The sequence below is a fragment of the Pezoporus wallicus genome, unplaced genomic scaffold (genome assembly GCF_028554395.1).
Source record: "Pezoporus wallicus isolate ANWC-B61680 ecotype Strahan unplaced genomic scaffold, APGP_CSIRO_Pwel_v1 contig_8705, whole genome shotgun sequence".
NCBI lineage: Eukaryota > Metazoa > Chordata > Aves > Psittaciformes > Psittacidae > Pezoporus > Pezoporus wallicus.
Genome location: NW_026638439.1, coordinates 1,223,968 through 1,244,914, shown reverse-complemented (window position 1 = coordinate 1,244,914; position 20,947 = coordinate 1,223,968). Strand labels below are relative to the sequence as shown.

Sequence of the window (20,947 nt, the reverse complement as noted above, 5' to 3'; positions counted from 1 at the left end):
GATAAAGGAGGAGGGGGAGAGGAGTGAGTGCGTGCTCGTGGGGAGGGGAAGGCTGCACCCTCCCTGCACACACACACACACACGCAGAGAAGGAGAGCTCCAGACAGAGCTATATATATATTTTTTTTTCACCCCCCTGGAACTTCTTTTAGTTGGGGAGGAAAGGAAGAAAGAAAATAAATTCTGTGCAAGGAAATACTCTCAGCTCCCTCCTTCCAGCGGGTCTCTCTCCTTCTTTCTTTATTTCCCCCTTCTCTGCTTTTTTTCCTCTCTTTCGAAGATCCTCGCCCTCCCAGCCCCTTGATCAAAGCGTTCCGCTATTCTGATTTATTGCCTGCTTGGTGAGGCTTCCCCCCCTTCTCTCTCTTTTTTTTTTTCTTTTTCTTTTTTTTCTTGTTTTTTTTTTTTTTTTTTTTTTTTTTTTACAAAGGCGACCTGAGATCAGCCATTACTTTCCTTGGCTCGCTTATAGGAATCTCTTACATTTGGTGCTTGCTGCTGGTGGTGGTGGTGGTGGAGCCGCACTCGGATTCTTTCATCCCCCCCCTCCACCCCCTTGCTGTCCTCTCCTCCCTCCTTTTCTCCTTCCCTCTCTCCCTCCCTCCCTCCCTCCCCCGTTATTCCGCCGGGGGAGCCGGATTTGTGGCTGCGGTGGGGCGGGGGGGGACGAGAGAGAGAGGGAGAGCCGGCGAGAGACATGGATGGCCCGGCGCGATGCAACGGGCTTCGGAAGAAGCGGCGATCGCGGTCCCAGCGCGACCGGGAGCGGCGAGCCCAAGGCGGGCGGCGCGGCTCTGCCGCCGGTGGGGCCGCCGGCCCCGGGGCCGCCGCGGCGCTCTCCTCCTCGGGCTCGGAGAAGGAAGACAATGGGCCCCCGCCGCCGTCCCGGCCGCGGCCCCCCCGGAGGAAGCGGCGGGAGTCCTCGTCGGCTGAAGAGGACATTATCGACGGTTTCGCGATGTCCAGCTTCGTCACTTTCGAGGCGCTGGAGGTAGGAGCGGAGGCGCTTTGTGTGTGCCTCATTGTGTGGGGGCAGCGGCGGGGGAGCCCCCTCCTCGCCGACCCGTGCCCCCCCTTCCGTCCTCCGCCCCGTTTCCCCCCCCCCCCCCGCATTTCCTCCCGGGCCGGGGCCGCCGGGGGTGCCGCGGGGCCGGTCCCGCCGCCCCCTCCCCGTCCCCGGGGTGCCCCGCTCCCTCCCCGCCGCCGACACCTGCAGCCTGGCGCGCCGCTCCCGGCGGGCGGCGGGGGGCTCTGGCGCGGCGGCGGGCACCGGGGCCGACCCCCCTTCTCCATCCTCCATCCGCGGCACCCCGGGCGGTGCAGCGGGGAGTCGGGCGCGCTCCCCCCGCGGGGCTCCCGGCGGCGCTTCCCTTCTTTTCCCACGGATCAAACTTTTCTGTGGCCGCCGTGTCCCGGCGGGGCCGCACTCTCGTGTCCGGTGTGGGGTGGTGGGGATGGGGGTGCCTGTGGGTCCTGCTCCCGGTCTCGCCGAGCGCTGCTGCGGGGTGGGGGGGGCCGACCTGCCGCGCTCGCTGCCGATCTGTCACGAGTGGGCCCCGCGGCCTCCCACCCCGCGGGGGGCACCAGCACCCCCAGGACGCTAAGGGCAGGGGTGCGGGTCAGCCGGGGCCGGGCTGGCCGGGCAGCCCCCGACGATGTGTGCGTGGGGATGCTGGAACCTTCGTGTACCCCCAGCCCGCCCGCGACCGTGGGGATGCTGCCGTGCGAGGGGAGCTGCGGCCCGTTGGCTTGCAGGGCTTTGTTGCTCGTAACTTCTGCTCCGGAGAAGTTTTGCCGTGGTGAAAAGCAGATTTATTCGGGTTTACGTGTGCTGGAGTCACAACTGGAAGGATGATGAACTGTCAAAAGAAATGTGGAGATGAAGCTGATGGTTTAACAAAAACAGAGCATAAATCCGTGGAGCTCTTACGCTGTTTATATGTTTTAGCCAGGAATACTTAGTGGCGTTTTCAGGTTTTTTTGGGGTTTTGTTTCTTTCTTTTTGTGTGGAATTTGAAGCCAGATTTCGTCCTTGGTTACACCTGTGTCCATCTGGACTAATGCCTCCAAGTGAACTTCCTCTGGTGTAGTTGAAGGGGGGGTTTGTTCACTCCAGCAAACCTCCACATGGTTGGTGTTAGACTTGGTGTGAGCAATAATGAGCAAATGCTGAGGTAATGACGATTTTGCCACCGTTTTTCACCTGGGGAGCCTATCCACCAGTGCCCTGCTCCAACCAGAGAGAGGAGGAGTGTGGATACGTGTCTGTCTGCAACAGTGAGATTTGCATGCTTCTGTTTCAGGTAAAATCCTGTTCTTCCTCAAACAAAGCCCCAGTTTGTGTCATTAGGTTTTTTTATGGGAAATTGGACTTGAGAATTTGGCCATCGTGCTTTTTGGAGGGGAAGAGCAAGTTTTATGGTCAGAACTTGGTCAGGGTGCTTTGGAAAATGTCTTTATTCTGTTTTGCTGCTTATTTGTTTATTTTCCACTTGAACTGAAAATAATTGCTGTGCTCCTTTTTCAAAGCCAAGAATGGCTACTACTTGCATCCCATGTAATCCTGTATCGCTAAAAAGGAGCGCAGAAACATTACCCGGTTCTGCCAGCTAATATCACATTCAGATAAAACAATAGCTCACACACTGAGACTTGACATACTTTTAATGTTCATGTGATAGGTGGCACATTTTGACCTAACGGTCTCATGCTGCGTTGAGAAGTAGTGTCACAAAATCGTTGTTAGGTGCTTTATCCTGCAGCTTGGTGTGTATGTTGAGAAACTTGTTCCTGAGGATCAGAGGGAGATGAAGATGTCTAAGGCACAAGCCCAGTGTGGCAGGAATGACTGTGTACGTTGGTGTAGCTGCCTGAAGTTTTTATTGGGATTTTAGTGTTGGTGAGGAGGTTGTGAGTGGCTGGTGGAGTGAGATATCTCAGCCTTGGTGAGATGTTTAGGTGTTAATGTGCTTGAGTTGAGACAAGAAGCCTTGGGCGCCATGGAGAGGTGACCTGGTATTTATACATCTCTTGCTCTAGGTCTGACCCTATACTGTTGGAGGCCATGGGGGTTTCTCCCCAGCTTCCTGAAGACACTTGTGCCCAGCATGTGAAAGTGCCCCAGCCCTGGCTTTGTGGTTGAGCTTCAGCCTTTTCTCAGGCGTAGCACAGCTGAAAGCATGCAGAGACAGAGGGTGTTTTGTGTGCTTAATGTGAAAAACAGAGCCGAAGTGCAGGATGTGTTTACTGCTGCAAGATGTAAACCCATGGTCCAGAAGAGGGGAAGCTGGTGGGTGATGGCTTGCATGGGAGGAATGGCCACTGCAGAGAGACAAGGCTGAACTCTCTGCTTGTGGGGACGTCTTTAAAGCAGTAGGTGTGTGAGTTGGGTCTGTACGAGGTGTCACCCCATGATCTTCTTATAAATGCTGTCTATAAAGTTGCAAACAAGAACAAGAATTTGAATATAACTTTATTTTACTTGTCTTTTACTAAATGCTTTTTGTTGGGGTGACTTAGAAAAGCCCAAATTGGTCAGAATACCAGGTTATGTGAAGCTCGTACGTGGCATGGGGTGCACAAGAGGAGTGCACATCCCATGGCCACTGTAGCCTCAGTAGGAGTTGTCCATGTCTGTTATGGTTATGCTGATAAAAGTTCCCATCCCTTGAAGCAAAACTATCTTTTTAATCCACTCCCACTCCTGGAGCTGCTTTTCTGTCCAGGTGTCAGCAGCCTTCTCATGCTTCTCAAGTGTAAATTGTTTGGTGTAGAAATCGAGGCCATCTGCTTCTGGTTATCTGTCTCTGGGTTTATGGCACCCTGGACCTTGATCTCTCTGATGTTTGCGTGGGGAATGAAGGGAAAGAGGGGGTTGAACAAAGACAGTGGGTTCTCATGATGGAGTTTTTGTTTCCCTTGGAGTGACAGTCAAGCAAATCCTGTGTCACTGGAATTGTGATAAGACTGGTCTTCACCTGGCTTTGCTAGACTATGGTGTAGTGATGTGCAGTGCAGGCCTGGGGAGCATCTTGGAGCTTTGACCTTCAGAAACCAGCACCTGTTCTGTAGTTAAGCAGCTGAGGTGTATTCGTAGGGTTTGATCTGATCCACCTGATCCTCCCATGAGTAGCCTTACAGGGACTAATGGCAACAACCTCTGCAGTTTACTCCAGAGTGGTTCCTCACACATCACTTCCTTGACCTCCCAAAATCTTCCAGCCTGTAAAAGCTGGATTTCTTAGGCACATCTTCCTGTGCCTGAGAAAGGCACAGACACTCAGTACCTGTGTTAGTGTGATCGCTGTCTTGCCAAGCTGAGTGCTTTCCCCACCTTGGTGTAACCTGGTGCTGCACTGCTGCTGTGTTTGTTACCAACAATAATAGCATGAGGTTCTCCAAACCTGGGTGGGCATTTTCGACACCGGTTTGACAGGGAAAGGGCGTTTCTCAAGATGTGATAAATCAATCTGTTGGAGTGGCACTGCTGGCAGGGAGGATTCTGTGGAGCTCCTCAGCGAGGTGAGCTTTGGTGAAGATGTTTGTGTCCCTCCAGCCGCTGGTGCACAGGACTCCGGGCAGGAGACTGACGTGACGTGGCTGTTGATGTGCGGTTGAAGATGGTTGACTGTGATGAGAAATGAAATCTGACCTGAATGTTACGGTAGCTTAAAGCCTGGGAAGTACTTTGTGTTTCCTGAGTCAGCTCTGACCATCCCTGTGGAGTAAGCAGTTGGTTTCAGGTTTTCTGAACACTGAGTAAGGTAATGAGTTTTTTTCTGCGGATGTTTGTTTAGCTTCAGCTCAGGCAGTTCGTCTGACAAGCCTGAAATGGGGGACAGATATTTATAAAGCACAAATAGACGTGGTTGTGGGGTGGGAAGGGGGGGGGGGGACGACTTGCATTTAAATGAGGATTCTTGTTTCATAAAACTGGCACAGTTTCTCACTGTGCATTTGCTGAGCTAATTCCTGTTCAGCACGCAGGCATTAGGCTGTTTTGAGACCATGCTAAATTATTGTCAGGTAAAGCCCAATATAATTAATTACAAATGAGAAATGCTGACAAACATTTGTCAAGGAGCAGTTTAATGAGCTCCAAATTCTGTGTCAGATGAGTCCATCCGATGAGTGTAAATAATTTTTTAGCAATTGTTCCACCGTGTTTGTGTGCTTCAGGCAGATGTTACTACGGCAGTTTTACATGTTGGACAGGCAGAGTAGATGGCATAAAGCTTAACAGCTGATGCGGGCTTTCAGACAGAGGCACTACTGTTGCACAAGCAAAATGTGCAAGTAACAGGAAGGTTTTGAGGAGCCTGTGGTCTTAGTTGTGTGTCTGCGTGCGCTCACAGTGTAGCTCTGTGCCTGCATCTGAATGCAGGAATTTGATTTAATAACTGTTGTGTGATACCCATCGCTAGGCACAGCCCACTGAAAATAGAAATAGCTTGGCTGTGTGACAGCAGAAGCTTTGAGCTGGACACCAGAATGACTGCTGTGTGTGGTGTTTTTCCTCCCCAAATTGTTCTCTTCTCACCTGCCTTTAGCCAGCCTGATTAGCCTGTTCACTTAAATTGAGATTTCAAGCTGGTTTGTTCTGCCTTGTCTCTATCCTTTCATATTTCAAAAGGAATTTAATCTTCATGCCTTACCTCAGCAGCATCATAACATCAGGTGTTTGTTCAGTGCTGTCAGCAAATCTTGGTAGCCCTTTTCGTGTTTATTGACTGCTTAGATGCTTAGATGTTTGTCCTGGTCTCTGTTTGCACATGCAAGTCTGCAGATTCACACCAGCAGGGAAAGGAGTCGAGTAACTAAATGAAGCTATCTGCGGGTGGAGTGGCATTAGATTTTGTGTGACAGAGGGATACCATACGAAGCGATGCGCTTATTATTTTCACTGTGTGTTTAGAGGGAACAGTAAATGGACCCAAGATCAAATTTTGAGATAACCTTGACAGAGGGACTGAAGCTCTTGCTGAAAATCCTCAGTGACCAGACCTGAAAAAACAGCAACCCAAACTGAAAGCAGGACTGAAAGCAGCAGGATGCGCATTCCACAAAAGGAACCTCTTGGCTAATTTTTGAAACCTATGTTACTGTTGTTTAGTTACCTGAGTACTTCTAAAATACTTCAAAATTACTTTTAAAAGCCTGATGCCTTTCTGGGAGGTGGGGCAGCCATGACCCCCCTGACTTCAGTAGCTGTTGAAGAACTGAAACTGCCTCTTTGGGCAGATAATGGCTGAGGATTGTGCTTCCTGCATAAATATTCTTTCAAACTCCTGACAGTAACAGGTGGGGATTTTTGCTATTCCCATAGGTGGCTGGAGGCACAATGGCCTTGAGTTGAATAAGAAAGAGTTTAAACTATAAGGACAAGTTCTTTGGATAAATGTGATTCAAGTAATCTCTGCTGCCCCTGCTCCGTAAGATTTCTATTAATGGAATTATGCCACGTATCAATAGGACAAAAGACACCCTTATCCTTCTTTTTCTTGGCATCCTTTTTTTCCTGCTCTTTGGGTGAGAAAGTAAGTCCTTATTAAATATCTGGGGCCTATGCTGGGGTGAGGGAATGCAAAGCTCAGGGAGGTGCTGGAGTCACCATCCCTGGAGGTGTTTAACAGAAGTGTAGATGGGGTGCTTTGGGGCATGATTTAGTGATGGACTTGGCAGTGCTGGGTTAACTTGATGATCTTAAAGGTCTTTTCCAAACTAAATGATTGTGTGGTTTATAAAATAAAGGTAAAGGATTAGGAGCTTGGAAGTCAAATGATCACTAGGGAGAGGCAAAAAAAAAAACACCCCATCAGCAGAAAGACATCAAGGGGCTGAGTAATTGAAAGATTGAGTTACAACACTGAGATCAATACAGAAATATCAGGGACTGGATGGGAACACTGAGAACTGGAGGGGGTGGTTGTTGACTAAAGTGGAAGCTTCAGGAAAGAACCGTTGCTGTGTAAGTAAAGCTCCTTGGTGAGAGCCCACCTGTCAGTACTGAGGGGGAATACTCCACAATATCTCTCCCCACTTACAAAGTCATTAAACCTGGTAACTCTTGAGCTGGGAGGAAGGCAGGATGATTCTTCACTCAGTAAGATGGTCCCTGTTCCCACCCCCCATCTCTGCTACTATTTATTATTTTAAGGACAATTCCTATCAGTTTGACTGGAAGACCCTACCGCATTACACCGGGGGGCTGACCTGCAGCCTCGTAATTATCTGCAGCTAAATTAGAAGTTTAATCTTTGTTCTGAGCAACAATAAGTTGAGTCGGATAGGTTTTAAAAATAGCCTGAGCTCAAGTTCAGTGAAGTCTCAAATGCAATTAATAAAAGGTAATGGAGTTAGGAAGTTGTGGGCTGAAATGTGGGAATGTTTAACTCTACGTTTTCCTTCACTCGAGCTGCAGTGCTTTGCTGAGGCAGCAAGGGGAAATTGCTTCCAGTGTTTCCCTGTGTTCTTGTACATCATCCTTATGATTTATCAGCTCAGCGTCTATGTTCTCGTAGGGGTTTAGCTCGGTGTGTGCCACAAATTGCCAGCTGTATATGCAGTTTTTGTGTAGTGAGTTTGTTGTCGTTTTGACTCGGTGCCAGCCATGGATGAAGACCACTTCAGAACATCACGGTCCTCTAAACTCCTTTGTTGTAAAATGGATATGAAAATCCACTTTGTAAGTAACGAGAAATGGCTAATGCAGGTAGGGGTTTGTTTTGCTGTAGCAGCAGAAGGTGCAGTGGCAATTTGTCAGATCCCCAGCTCAGCTCTGCTGTACTATTTGCCTTTAAATAGTGTGTTACCTTAATATCTTGAGATATTTCTCCTTGTATCTTGGCAACACTACTGCTGAAGTTCATACACTTACGTGGTGGAGAGAGATTTTAACCAAAAGGGTAGATCTTTAGTCTGGTAAATATTATGGAAGGTGTTTTGGTTCTGTCCTCTGTGTGGTGGAATAGAAGGCAGCAAAAGAAAAAGATTATTCCTTGGCACTGCACATGTTTTTCTGTCTGTGAGATTCTGTCTATCAAGTTTAATATGATTACGTTACATGACACATGCTCTGTGTGGATTTACTTGGTATTTGGTGTGTGTCTTGGTCCTGCTGGTTTTAAAATCTCCCAAGACAAAGAGATGTGCAGAGGTGTATTGATATGTGATGCGTCTGAGTTCCCGGCTCTCTGAACTTTACCTTGTGTAATGCTGGCTGATGCACATACTACTGATGTGATGAATATCTCAAGTCCAAATGGGAATAGTTACTCCACAGCCATGCAGGGAGATCAGTTTGGTGTTCTCTCCAAAAACGGTCTCCTTTCAATCTGTCCCACATGTGTTTGTCAGCTTCCCAAAGTGGAAGTTGCTTCTACCTTAGAATTGGTGCTTTTGTAAATTGCCTCCTGTCATACTTTTATTTGGTAGCAAAGGGGACTTTTTGGTGTGGGAATAAAACCACTGCCAACTTGTCTGCCCTGTCCACAGGCCTGGGCTTGTCCTTTGTTGGGTGAGCTCATGAAAACAAGCAAGCACCTTCAGCCTTTGAGACATGCCCTGTGCTGAGCACTGTTTGAATGAAACCGTCTGGGGCAGGTTTGTGGGTGCTGCAGGATGACTGCAGACCTCAGCTGCAGAGATAGAGGTAGGCACCAAGAGGTTCTAGGTTAGATTAACTTTTAGGTGGCTGAAGTTCCGAGGAGGTAGTCCTTGTGTTGCAGAGTAATTGTACCAGAGTTGTATTGCACTCTAAAACATGTTTTACACTTTCTCTGAAATCAGTGGTGAGATCCAGAACTGAATTCATCAAAGTTTGTGAAAAACCTTGCTCCATAATAGGTTGTTATGAGCGGGTTAGGTTTTTAGAGTGATAATCAAATAATTAGAGTAACTTACAGTGATAATACCTGGTGCAGATGCCCCTTCCCTGTCAATGAAATAAACCAGTGAGGCAGAAGTGCTTGCTGACTTCTGGACCACGTGCAGGTGGCTTATGGTGGTACTGGGTACAAAACCTGTGGTGTGACTCGTCCCTTCGGCCAGGCTTTGACAGCCTGTGTTTTGCTGTTTACACACCATTTCCTATTGCTGAGGCTTAGGTGAATTACAGACATGGTGATAATTGCTCAAGACATTGATTTTTGTCTATTTTTGCTCTGGAAGTCCTAAGTGACCTGAGACCTATCAGTCTAAGAATGTGCTTTAGTTTGAGACCTTGTGCGGGTGGTGGGAATGGAGGTGAAGCAGCCAAAAGACCCAGCTTGTTGTTATGAAATGGGGGTGTCCAGCTGGGGTCCTGTAAGCTCTGCTTTTTCCTGGCTCCTGACCACTTTTGTCACCTTCATCTTTGCTTCTACACGTCCAGGTGCTTAGCACTGTATGTCTCTGGAGGGTGCCATGAGTGTCCTTCAAGTGTCTTCCAGGCACTGGCATCTGGTCTGTAGCTTCCAGAAAGCCACAGAGAAAGAGCTGGGAGGTGCTGCTGTTGCAAGAGCTGGCTGACACATGCTCTCCAGCTTGCTCCAGAGCTGGATGGATGCGTTGAATGGCTGGGCATGATGTGACATCCATCAGAGCGGGCACTGGTGGGGGGCTGAGGCAGCGAAAGTAGCTTTGACCTCTGAGGAGTCTGTGTGGTAAGAAGGCAATCAAAGAAGTGCTGCTGTTGGGGTCGATTTATGTTGTAACTCAGGTAGTGTTGTGGGTTTTAATGCACGTCAAGGGCACTTTGACCTTTGAATGGAATCCTTTGGTGTGAAATTGTGTCTTTTCTCCTCTCCTTTTCCCTTACTGAAAATGCAAAATAAATACTGCAAATCAAAACCGTCTGTTTTGAGGGGACCAAATTGCTTCCATTTTATGTGATTTGGCTATTACTGAACGATTAAAAGTCCTAGTAATTTTTACTGGCCAGCTATTGTGCTTGTAGGCAGTGACTCTTGCAGCATTAGTCATTTTAACTATGGAAAAAAATAATAAAAATGCAATTAATGTGGCTCAGCAGCTGAGTTTGCTGGACTTTAGGAAAAAAAGAGAAAAAAGAGTAAATTTTAATGAGTTCTGGGATCAGAAAGATACATCTGGTGGATGGACTTGCCAAGTTTTCAACCTCAGAATGTGTGTTGAAAAACTCTGTGAATTATGTAGCTACAAAAGTGGATCTTTGCATGTTTATAAGACCTCGGTGCAATCTCCTTATATTTGTCTAATGACAAACAGACATTTCTCACAGGGCACAGCCCAGAAGGACACACATGTGCTGAAATGGGTCTGAAAGCCGACAGTAAACGTATCAGAATGCTGCTGCTAGTGATGGAAGGAATTTTAGAGCATCCATTAAATATAAGGGTGGTAAAATATCTTAGTGTTGGATGGAGAAGGGAGGGAGAAGATAGAGGAGAGGGAGCACTGAAACTTTAAATGTACATGATGTGTGGGCTGATATTGTGCCTCCACTGCTGAACCAGAAAATTTATAACAACTGTTTGTCATGTGTATGTATTTATAGCCATTCACATAATGAAGTTTCATGAGGTTGTAATAACATATCAAGATGGATGTAATTAAAACAGAAGCAAATTGACACCTCTAGATTAAAGGCAAACTCTAAACTAATACACCTGTATGCTGTCACTTATGTATTAGTTGTCTGGGGCAGTCTGCCAGATATGCAAATAGAAAGACATTGGCAAATTTCCTTGGATATGTGGTTATGAAAAACCCAAGTATTTAATCTCTTACCTAGCCCTGTTCAGGTTTGTAGCAATGGTGGGATTCATTAGTTTGGTGTGTCACTGATGCTTCATGATGGGAACAGGATGAACTGTATGGAGGGGTGGGAAAGGAGGAAGGAGAAATACAGAGCTAGTGACTTTACGGTGGGATCCGTCCCTTAGAAAAGAGGTGTCAGCTGGACTGTTTCACATCTTCCTAATTCTTGAAACTCCAGAGGACTATAGAGTCCTTGATACTCACTTTCTGTAGCATCTGAGCTTGTTAAATGATTCTGAAAACTGCACAGTAGAGTCACAGAATCCCAGATTGGTTTGGGTTGGAAGGGACCTTAAAGCTCATCCAGTTCCAACCCGCTGCCAGGGCAGGGACACCTTCCAGTAGAGCAGCTTGCTCCAACCTCTGTCCAACGTGGCGTTGGGCACTGCCAGGGATGGGGCAGCCGCAGCTTCTCTGTAACAGGAGACTGTGGTTCTTTCATGCTGCAGGTGATTGGGGTTCCCAGTTAGGAAACTTCTCCTAAAATTTATATGTTTCAGATATATTGTCATGATTTAAATCTGATCTAAATCATTACCGGGTCTGTGAAATGGCTATAAAGTATCTTAGCAATTTTATGTAATAGTGTTTTTCAACTTGCTTCAGTTTGCAGAAGACTTATTTTTTGCCAGTGGAGGTGTGGACACTTGTACAGTAAATTTAAGCCTGTGGTCAATAGATTTGCTCTTTAAATTAGTGCTCATGGGGTTCTTGGAAATAGTCTGGAAACTACTGATACAAAATAGGCTATTGGTGTGGAGTGGGAAGCAAATTACTTGCTTTGTTAGTTCTAGGCTTGTGAATGGAAGTACCAAACTTGCTACTGAGTAACTTGCCCCCCCAGCAAGATAACCTGCTTTTAAAAGCCCCAGGCATGGAGATAGGTCCTCATGGGGCTTGTGTATAACAAGTGATTTGGGTTTTCTGTCAAACAGCTGATGCTAGTACCTTCAGCTCCTCCTTCCTGAGTGTGAACAACCTTACCTTTTGTGGATTTGGTGGCATTTGCTCTTAGAGACCTGCATCCCTCTGCAGCCTCCAGTAACCTCCTCAGATGTTCGCTTGGGTCAGTAACATTAATTTATAAGTACATTGGTATGATTGCAAGTCTGGAGAGCTCAGTGAAGCCTCACATTCTTGAGTTCAGTGTTGAATTGGGGCTTGAGGTTCTTTGTCCCAGTTGGGGCTGAACCAGAAGGAAATCCATCCATCAGCCTTGCCAGGCACTGCGGTTGGGAGCCTCTTCCTGCTGGGTGCTGGGCTGTAGCTGTAGCTCTGTGGATGGGTGGCTGCAAAACACAGTTATCTTCTACATAAAACTCCAATGGGCATGTTTGTTCTGCTTTTTCTGAATTAAAAAGGCTCCTTTTTTAATATATCTGGACATTAAGGATCAATTGCAAGAGGTACGTGGCCTTAAAGTGATCTCAAATGTAGGATTTTTGTCTTCAATACTTCAACAACTTCTCTTCCACCTTTAATCTTTCATGAGCGGAAGCTTCAAAAGATAATTAGTAAAACATGCTTTTATCTGCATTTATCTCAAAACATGATTAATTTTTTAACTGCAATTACAGCAGTCATTTTAAGATTCCTCTATATTAATGAGTAAAGGGCTTTTTTGGAGAGCAAGTGAGTCTAAATATGGCTATATTGGCTGAGTTGAAAGGTACATTTATGAGTGTGTTTTTTGTTTTCATGGCTAGGGATTGAATTTCCGGTTCCAGGAAGTAATATTTCACATGGATTAAAGTCTTTGAAATGCTCTTGCCTGGCTTCACTGGATCATTTTGCGGAGCTGACAATGATAAGAACTGGATCATGCACTCTGCAAGACCTGGCTACTGAATATACCCAGTTCCACATTCTGCTTGTGGGTGCTTTTTAGCTCCACACTATGTGCGTGTGTGACTGGCAGGATGTCCTCTGCATGCTGCTCTTGGTATTGAAATGTAAGATACGTGCTGCAGCTGGTTTGTTGTTAATGAATTGGCAATGAACTTGTAAATTTTCACCTTTACCATTTCTGTCTTCTGTTATAGGCAGCTTAAGGCATTTTTTATTACTGTTCCACTGCAGGGAGAAAGATGTTCACGTCTGCTTCTGTCTTTATTGCTGGTACTAATGTATGTAGGACTTTGAGCCTGTATCCTGCCTGTAGGTTGAGTGTGTGGCCCTTTGGGATTTTGAGCACCTCCTGTCTGTCTGGTTGCTTGTCCTCTATGGCTCACCCCATTGTCCCCAGAAAATATGCCACCCGCATAGAGAGATCCCAAAACAGCCTCCAAAAGCAATGGATCCGTGCATGGGATTGCTGAAAAGAAGCAGAATTCAAACCATTTTTCGCTGAAGTACAGCTTTTATGTAATTTTGCCCACTGAAGGCTGCTTGTCGGCCCTGGCTCCTGCTTCTCCATGAACAGGAGGGGGAGATTTTGGGTTGGAGCTGCTGTTTCACTCTGTGTCTTCAAACAGGCTAGGCAGAGCATGTCCCTGAGGCTGCTGGAAGTGATGCTGGGGTGATAGCATGGCTACAGTGGAGTCCAGGCAGTGAGGGAAACAGCATCCATTCAAAACTGCAGCTGTAAGAAGGGTCAGGACCTGATCTTTATGTTGTTTTTGTTTTTTTTTTTTTGTTCTCTTCAGTTAAGCCCTAGTCCTGCCTGTCAGAGGTGATGTGGGGTAAGCCCGTATGGCCTTGGTTTGTGTCTGGTTTTACCTTCTAACATGGGATTGCAGTTACCCTGCCCTGCAGTCTCGGGGGGGGGGGATGCATGGGATGATGATTGCAACAGTGAATTGGGCAGCTGCATAGGGAAGCATGTGAGTGTATAATCAGATTTCTGATAAACCCAGGTCTCTAAGTCCCTTGAATGGGTAGCTTTGCTGTGAATAGCCTCGTAAGGTCTGCTGTGCCTGCTCTCTTTGTTTGGTACTCTGACAAAAAAGATTGCTCTGGTGTCCTTGTTGGCATATTTTTACATCTGTTATCCATATTTTGGATTTGTTCTGGCTGCAGTTGTATTTTGTTTTGCAAAATGTACCTGGGATTGGGCCGGAGATATATGTTTGCTAAGGCAGATTTGGAAATTGCGTTGTTGAAATACAGCCCATATGGGCCATTGTAAAATGGTTACTGCAGCATATAATTGCTTTCACAATGATGTGCTTTGTCATTTTACTTCCATCTTCAAAGAGGCTCTCCTGTAGTCTGCTGACAGCAATGGTGGTATTAGAAAACATATGGATTTGTGAAGGCATTAAACTGTTTTTAGTTCAAGGATTAGATGACAGTGTTAGAGTATGGGTCACCACGTTTTCGTGTGGATTGGCTGCACTTGACTGTGTCAGTTTGTTATAGGTTAGGGAAGGGTTTGTTTATTTATTGGAGATATCTGACATAAGATCCTTTCGCATACATGGGGAAAGAGGCATGTCTCATGCTGCAGTACATGGTGTGAGCTGCACCTCTGTCCCTGGGCTATGGTCCCTCCTTGCCCTGTGCTTGTAGGGCTTGGTCAGGGTTGGCTGGCCAGCCACATTGACAAGACTTTCAAGAAGTCTTGGAGGGAAGTGCCAATTACGACATGGAAAAACACACAGAATGCAAACCCCACAAAATTGGCTTTGCAATGTTAAGGATCTTGCTTCACCTTCTGCCTCTGGTGCTTGCTGTTTCATTTGGGTTTGTGTAGGTCCCTCCCAAAACAACTCTTCTGCTATCTGTTGTCCTTCAATCACACTCTTTAATTAAGATGCTGAGCTGGTCCTTGCGAGACATGGGTTTGTTTCTGTGTAAGCACACTCATCTTTCACAACCTTGAAGCAGTCACTCCCCTCCCGGTTCAGCAGGGCTGTACGAGCACCTGCTTTGTGGTTGTGCTGAATAAGGATGGATTTGGATTTGGGCTTGGATCCATGTGTATGCTCATGGGAGGTGCTGTGTCCGGGGTTGTAGATTTGGATTTGTTGACTGAGAAAAGCAGGCCTGTGGGGACAGTGCTGATGTGTGAGCTTGTATTTAGTGTGAAGTCAAATGTGCGCTTAAGTGTCACCTTGAGCTAGAGCTGTAGTTTTGCTGTAGCCGAGTTTTCCTGTTTGCAAAATGGGTTTGATAATACTTACCCTTTTCAGAGATTGCCTGGCTACTAAATTAGCATCTGCAGGATGCTCAAATAGTAAGTGGTTAACATAAAATATCTACATAATTTAACTGTAGGGCATTAAAACACCAGTGCTTATAAACATCTAGCAGGGACCTGGCTAGAACACATATTTAGGTAACTGAAGGCACTTGTATTATTGTCAACCTCCTCTTAAAAAATAAAGCTATAATTTTGTCTTAAAATTGTTGGCAGCAGTCACTTTATTAAGGAAATCTGATGTGAAGGGTAACCCAGTGAAATACTGATTAGTGCTTTATCTTTATACTGTTATGATTAATAAGTATGTGAAAGTTATGTTGCTTAGTTATGGCTTGCTTCAGTTTTAAATGACTTACAACATTATCTGTCCCTGCTGTGGTGGATATCGAGGGTAGCTTATGGTAATACCTTTCCTTAAATCCATTGCAGAATAGGGAAGAAGCTCTTATTCCACCTATGAGAAATATTAAAGGCTGTATTACTGACGGTGGCAGCTGTGATGGTGATAAACAAATTAGATCTGTCATCAATGCCAGGGTCTGCTGGTATAATATGTCATAAAACTGGTACATCTCTGTTACTAACTGGCCTATAAATACAAATAAATGCAGCGTTTTTAATCCTCGTGTAACAAATTTAAGAGCAAAGCCGCTTTGCGATAAGGTTTGTGGAAGATGAACGTGAAGTTCTCATTATATGGCATGTTTTAGCAGTAAACAGTGCAGAGATGAGAGGGAAACTTAGGCCGGGGAGAAGATCCTGTTAACATCCCCAGGTTTTGTAGTAAGCCCTTATGAGGGCTTTATTTAAGGACAGTATTTATGCAGATGTTTAAATCAGTCCCTCTTTAAGACAGTGCTTGAATATGTTGTTAGAAGTCATAGCGCGGTGCACTTAAGCCAAGTATATGCCTAAGTGCAGCGAGGAGCAGATGTTATTAGTTATACACATAAATACATCCTTAATGCGATGCTTCAGAACAGTGACTTTATAAAAATGAGTTTATTTTCAGGGAAAGCTTGGGAGGGTGGCTTGGGCTTGCCCAGAGAAGCTGTGGCTTCCCCATCCCTGGCAGTGTTCGAGGCCAGGTTGGACACAGGGGCTTGGAGCATCCTGCTCTAGTGGATAATGTTGGATTCAAGCACAGATTTGGGTCTGGGTTTAACGTACAATGTCAACACAAACTCTGACAAGCTGAATTCTCTCCTGTATAGGATTGAATTTTATTTCTCTAGGAGAAATGGTGAACTTTGCAGCTTTGCTTGCAGTAAGTCCTGTTCATGGTGAGTCATCAAAATTTCCCTGGCAAGTAGCATTACTTTGGGTAATTACTTTGGGAAGCTTCTGGGGGTGCTTCATCCTCCCTGCTGGTACAGACACCTTCCCATCCAGCTACACATTGTTGCTTCCTCCAATACCAGCTAAACAGGTGGCAGGATTCAAATCAGCACTCTCTGAATGGAGTTCACTCTCCACAATAGCTCACCAGAGGCCTGTTTTGTTACAGAACATTGATTAAATAAATATTCCTATGCATACAAAAGAGGAGAAATCTGTTACAGCACTCTGCAGTTATTCTTCCATTAATGGCAAGGAGCTCTCTAATTTTTCTGCCCCTTTCAATCTGTTTCCCTGTCTCCCTCCCTTCCCATCACTACTAATGCCTTCAAGTGCATGAGTAACATACAGACAACTTCCATTCCCTGCAGTTCAGCTCTGTGAACACCTTCGCTCCAACTCAGCATGCTTTAGGAAATCCCACTAGCCGGTACAGGGCATAATTGACTGCTTCATGCCCCTGTTTCTGATTAGCTTGATATTTCATGTTCGATATCAGTATTCCTTGTGCTAGCAGACTTTCATTTCAAGAATTTACATAGCAGTCAGGAGCACAGTGTTGCAATTCCAGCGTCTTGCATAATACTGACAGCTGGGGCACAGTATTTAACTTGTGAGGAATGGCTTTTTTCTCATGTTCTTCTGTGACCCCTGATCCTTTCAAACTTTGAGGCAGGAGCTACTGCTCTGTGATCTGTGCTGATGGAGGTGTGTGTATGTTGTGGAAGAAAAACACCTCTTGCTCAAAGGTCTTGGCAGCCAAAAACGGCTCCGCTGCAAGCAGCAGGTCTGATTTGGTGTAAAATGGTGGCATTTGGAAACAAATGTATGGTAAAGGATTCCTTTAGGGGGAAAACATAGCTTTACTAGTGTTAAGTTCAGCAGATATTTGTCTCGAGAAGGAACTTCTGGTGGAACATGTCTGGCTGCAATAAATGTAGAGAATGAGGAAAAGCCATGGCATTACTTTGGCTCTGTGCTGCTGTGACTGAGATCAAAATCCACTCCCCCAGAAGTAACTTGAATTTAGCTTGCTTTTTTTTGCTCAGGCAATAATCTCTCTACTTTGGAGAAAAAACCGGAAGTCAGCATTTCTGTATCATAATTTTTCTTACACAAATTTAGAGCTGTTAAATCACAGAGCCGTTCCCCTAGAGAAGCAAATTGTGTAGTGTATTTTTTAATGTTTAAAGACCATAAATGAAGCTCCCTTGTATTATGTGAGTTTGTCTTGAAGTACTTACCGCTGTTGGAGAAGTACCCACTGGGATAAAGCTGGTTACCTGAGAACTCTTGTATGGAGAGCCCTCGTCCTCTTTCCTAAGCTATGGTATGATTGCTGTGGTTGAAACGAAGCCGTGTCAGCACACCCTGTTCCCTCAGTGCTTTGTGTGCCTGGTTAGAAAGGAATGAATGGTGGTGAAGGACTACAGCAGAAGCCCAGTGTCTCTCTTGTCCTGCTTACTGTGGGCAGTTAGTTGGAAGTGACACTAACCTGAGTTTAATGCTAGTTTTACACTGCAACAGCATGCCAGCAGTTCCCCATATTCTTCCATGCTGCTGCAATGTAATTATTTTTTGTTATCTTTCAAGATGTAATGTTATGTTGGTGTGCTTTCCCGCTCCCCCTTCGGCACAGAAAATGTACAACTAACTCATTTCTCCTGTAACGTGAAGAAGCAAGGGGGAATATCTCAAATCCAGGTGGCTGTGTTGAAGACAGCAGAGGAGTGATGTGCAGAGAGGAAAGGCCCCGTCTCAGACAGTGTGAAAGCCACTGGAACGTGTGTAGTGATTAATGGTATCGTCGCTTTTTAGCTTCATCAAAAGGTTTCAGTGTAAGAGTTTCTGAGGAATGCTGATAGTCACAGGAACCTATCAAAGGGTACAGAAAATATCAAATGAGCAAGCAGGAATGGGAGTTAATTACTGAACAGTGATTACTCTGATATAACCAATTATTGGATCATTAAATGTTTATTACCTTTTTTATGCTCCTTTCCCCCGTAAGTGCAGTTTTGTCCTCACAGTATTGAAGAAAGGGTGGATCTCATGCACAAGAAACCTTTTCAAAACCCGGAAGGTCCTAAGAGAACATCTCCTCCCAACACCTGACACGCTGGCCTGCTTGCTCCGCTTTCCCTTGCTCTGTGGATTTGGGGTCAAGCGCTCTGAACCCTATTTAAAGGCCAGATTATCTCACTTCCAGGAAGGGGCTGGGGAAGAGCACAGCTGAAGAAGCAGGGGAGAGGTTCTGTTAGATGAAATGGCAGGTTCACTGCTCTCTGGCTGGTGACATGGGGTTGGGTTCATACCTTCTGCTCCTGTTGGAAACAGTGTCTGTCACCCAGAGGCTTTTCCTAAGGCTTCTTGGTTCCCTAAGGATGGAGTGGCATAGCCTTCCCTTTCCTTGGCCTCCAAGCATCACTTACTCTATATTCACTAAACCTCCCTGAAGAAAGAAGAGTTTCCCTTGCAAGGCAGAAATGATGCCATTTGAAAGTGAGACGTAAACCCAGCACAGGTCTTCCAGTGGATATCTGCAAAGTGAAAAATACCATCTTTTCAAGCTGACTGCAGTTATTCTGGATGGCATTTGAGGGTTTAAAATGTTAAAGCAATTTTTTAAAATACAGCTATTTGTGACTTTTGTTGATGATCCTTAAATGTTGAGTTGTTTAAGCTTGGTATCTCGGGAGAAGTAAGGGTCAGGGTAAAAAATGGAACTCTTCGCCTGTCATCACAGTGATTCCTGGTAGTGGCATGTACTGGTTTGAATGCAGGGGGCCAGGAAGGGTCTGCATCTACCTTATGCCTTCAGTGAGTGTTGGAGGGCAGGTGGGGAGATGCTAGGGTTTGTTCCAGTGCCTGGCAGTGGGTTTTGTGACACAGAGCAAACCCTGGGAGGCAGTTGGTGTGCTCTGCCTGGTGGTGTATGTGCGAGACCCATTAACAGATCTGCTTAACAACACCAATTCATCTGTTTTCTGAAGCACTTGGTGTGTCTCATCTTCAGATACTGGCATTGCCACCTCTCAGTAACCATGTTGGTTTTGACATGGATACAGTACGCTTGTACCACAGAGGAAGTTCTTGTGAATCATGTTTTTCCTTATTTGTGAGCTTAGCTTAATTGTTGTTTTTATGAGCTTTGTGAGGGGAGTATCATTTTTACTGTTAACACCTCCCCTTTGTTAAGTTGGAAGCTTCAACCATTTTGGAGCTAAACCTTCAGTCACTGTTTTTTATCTTTTAATCTTCGGGGTTTATTTGTTTTTCTAACAACCCAACCAGCCGAAAACCTGTTCCTGGACAAATGGGATTTTCATCTCTGACACCTAAATCCCCCTCTATGTCGATGGGGAAGGTTATAGGGAACACACAGCAGAGGTTGAAACCAGGATGCTGTTTGCGGCTTTTGTTATTACTGTGGTGGGAAAGGAGGAAACTGTTAAACCACACTCCATGTGCTCCAGGGAATTGATATTGTTGTCCTTACTGCGCTGCTGTGTCAAATCAGTTGTGTGGCATTTGGGACTTTGCCCTCTTTGGAAGGACTCTTCCTCTTCCTGATGGGTTTTTCTCTGTAATCCGTCAAAACATAACTTTAGTCTGGATTCCTTTCTCTATTTTTTTTTTTTAAAGAAGAAGGTAAAAATAGAAAAAAAAATAGAGCATGTTTACTTTGCAGAGCAAATATTATGCAGGTCACGGCTTCCTCCTGTGCATGAAGATGATTCTGTCCCTGCAGTGCACGTCTGTGGAGTCAGGACCTGTCAGAGATGCTTAAGGATGTGTCGCTTGCAGGAGTCCAGGTTCCCACACAGGCATCTGTGCTAAACACTGTCGCTCTGAATACCCAGCAGCAAACTGCTTCCCCTAGCAGTGAATCACAGCCTTAAAAGGCCCCTTAATGTTACAGTCAGTTTTGGGGATGCAAGATGGTTCATGGGCTCTGTATCCGGCATGGAGGCCGTGAGAGCAAAAGGTACATCCAGGGTACTCGGTGCTGCTGCTCATAGGAATGTATGTAATTATCCCTTTTTGACAGCCTCTGTGTAAAATAGTAGTAGAAATAATAATAATGAAACGTCCCTCAGGATCTCCCCTTAATAACTGAACATACAGCAGCAGTTGTAAACTGTCTTGGTAATGTCATAGCCTCTCTGAGAAACACTAAGGGCAGAGGACCTCCGACGGCAGGCGAGGAGCCCAGTAACAAGGCGAAAACAAGACGTCCTTGTGTTTTAGATCCTGTAGAAGGATGTATCGTGGTTGCAACACCGTGGGAGATGAGCCAATCTCCAGGACTGCTACAAATGTTAGATTTCAATGAAAGGTCAGCCAGGAGCAAGGTCAAAACAAGCCCGATACGCATAGCAAACAGCAAAGCTGCGAGGTGCAGATAAAGGTTAATGCGAAAGGGCTATTGGCATTAGTGCAGCATGTGGTCAGCTTGCTGCGGAGCAGGTTCTGAACCAGGAAATAACGAGGAGGGTTTACTCTAATTCTATTATAATGTATAATTAACTAGCATAATTGATAGCAATTTTCCCTGCGTGTCTGTGTGTGTATGCGTGCGTACGTAAGGTCTCATTTTTGGCTTTTGTGCGATGGCACCGTGTGCCTTGAGCTGATGGGAGCTGTCCTGTCACTCTGTAGGGCTCAAGCTCACTGCCCTGCAACCTT

At 45.8% G+C, this 20,947-nt stretch overlaps 1 protein-coding gene across 5 annotated transcripts in view; it reads left to right on the top strand.

Annotated features, from left to right (window-relative positions):
• Positions 1–450: 450 nt before the first annotated feature.
• Positions 451–20,947, top strand: part of AUTS2 (activator of transcription and developmental regulator AUTS2) — a 733,350-nt gene continuing 712,853 nt past the window's right edge. For 3 of the 5 annotated variants that reach the window (XM_057410700.1, XM_057410698.1, XM_057410695.1), the window contains exon 1: positions 452–991. In XM_057410700.1, coding sequence (XP_057266683.1) covers positions 698–991 — 294 coding nt within the window. In that variant the 5' untranslated portion in view covers positions 452–697. Of the gene's footprint in view, positions 992–20,947 lie in introns of all 5 variants that reach the window. The other 2 variants (XM_057410696.1, XM_057410697.1) reach the window with 2 other exon arrangements.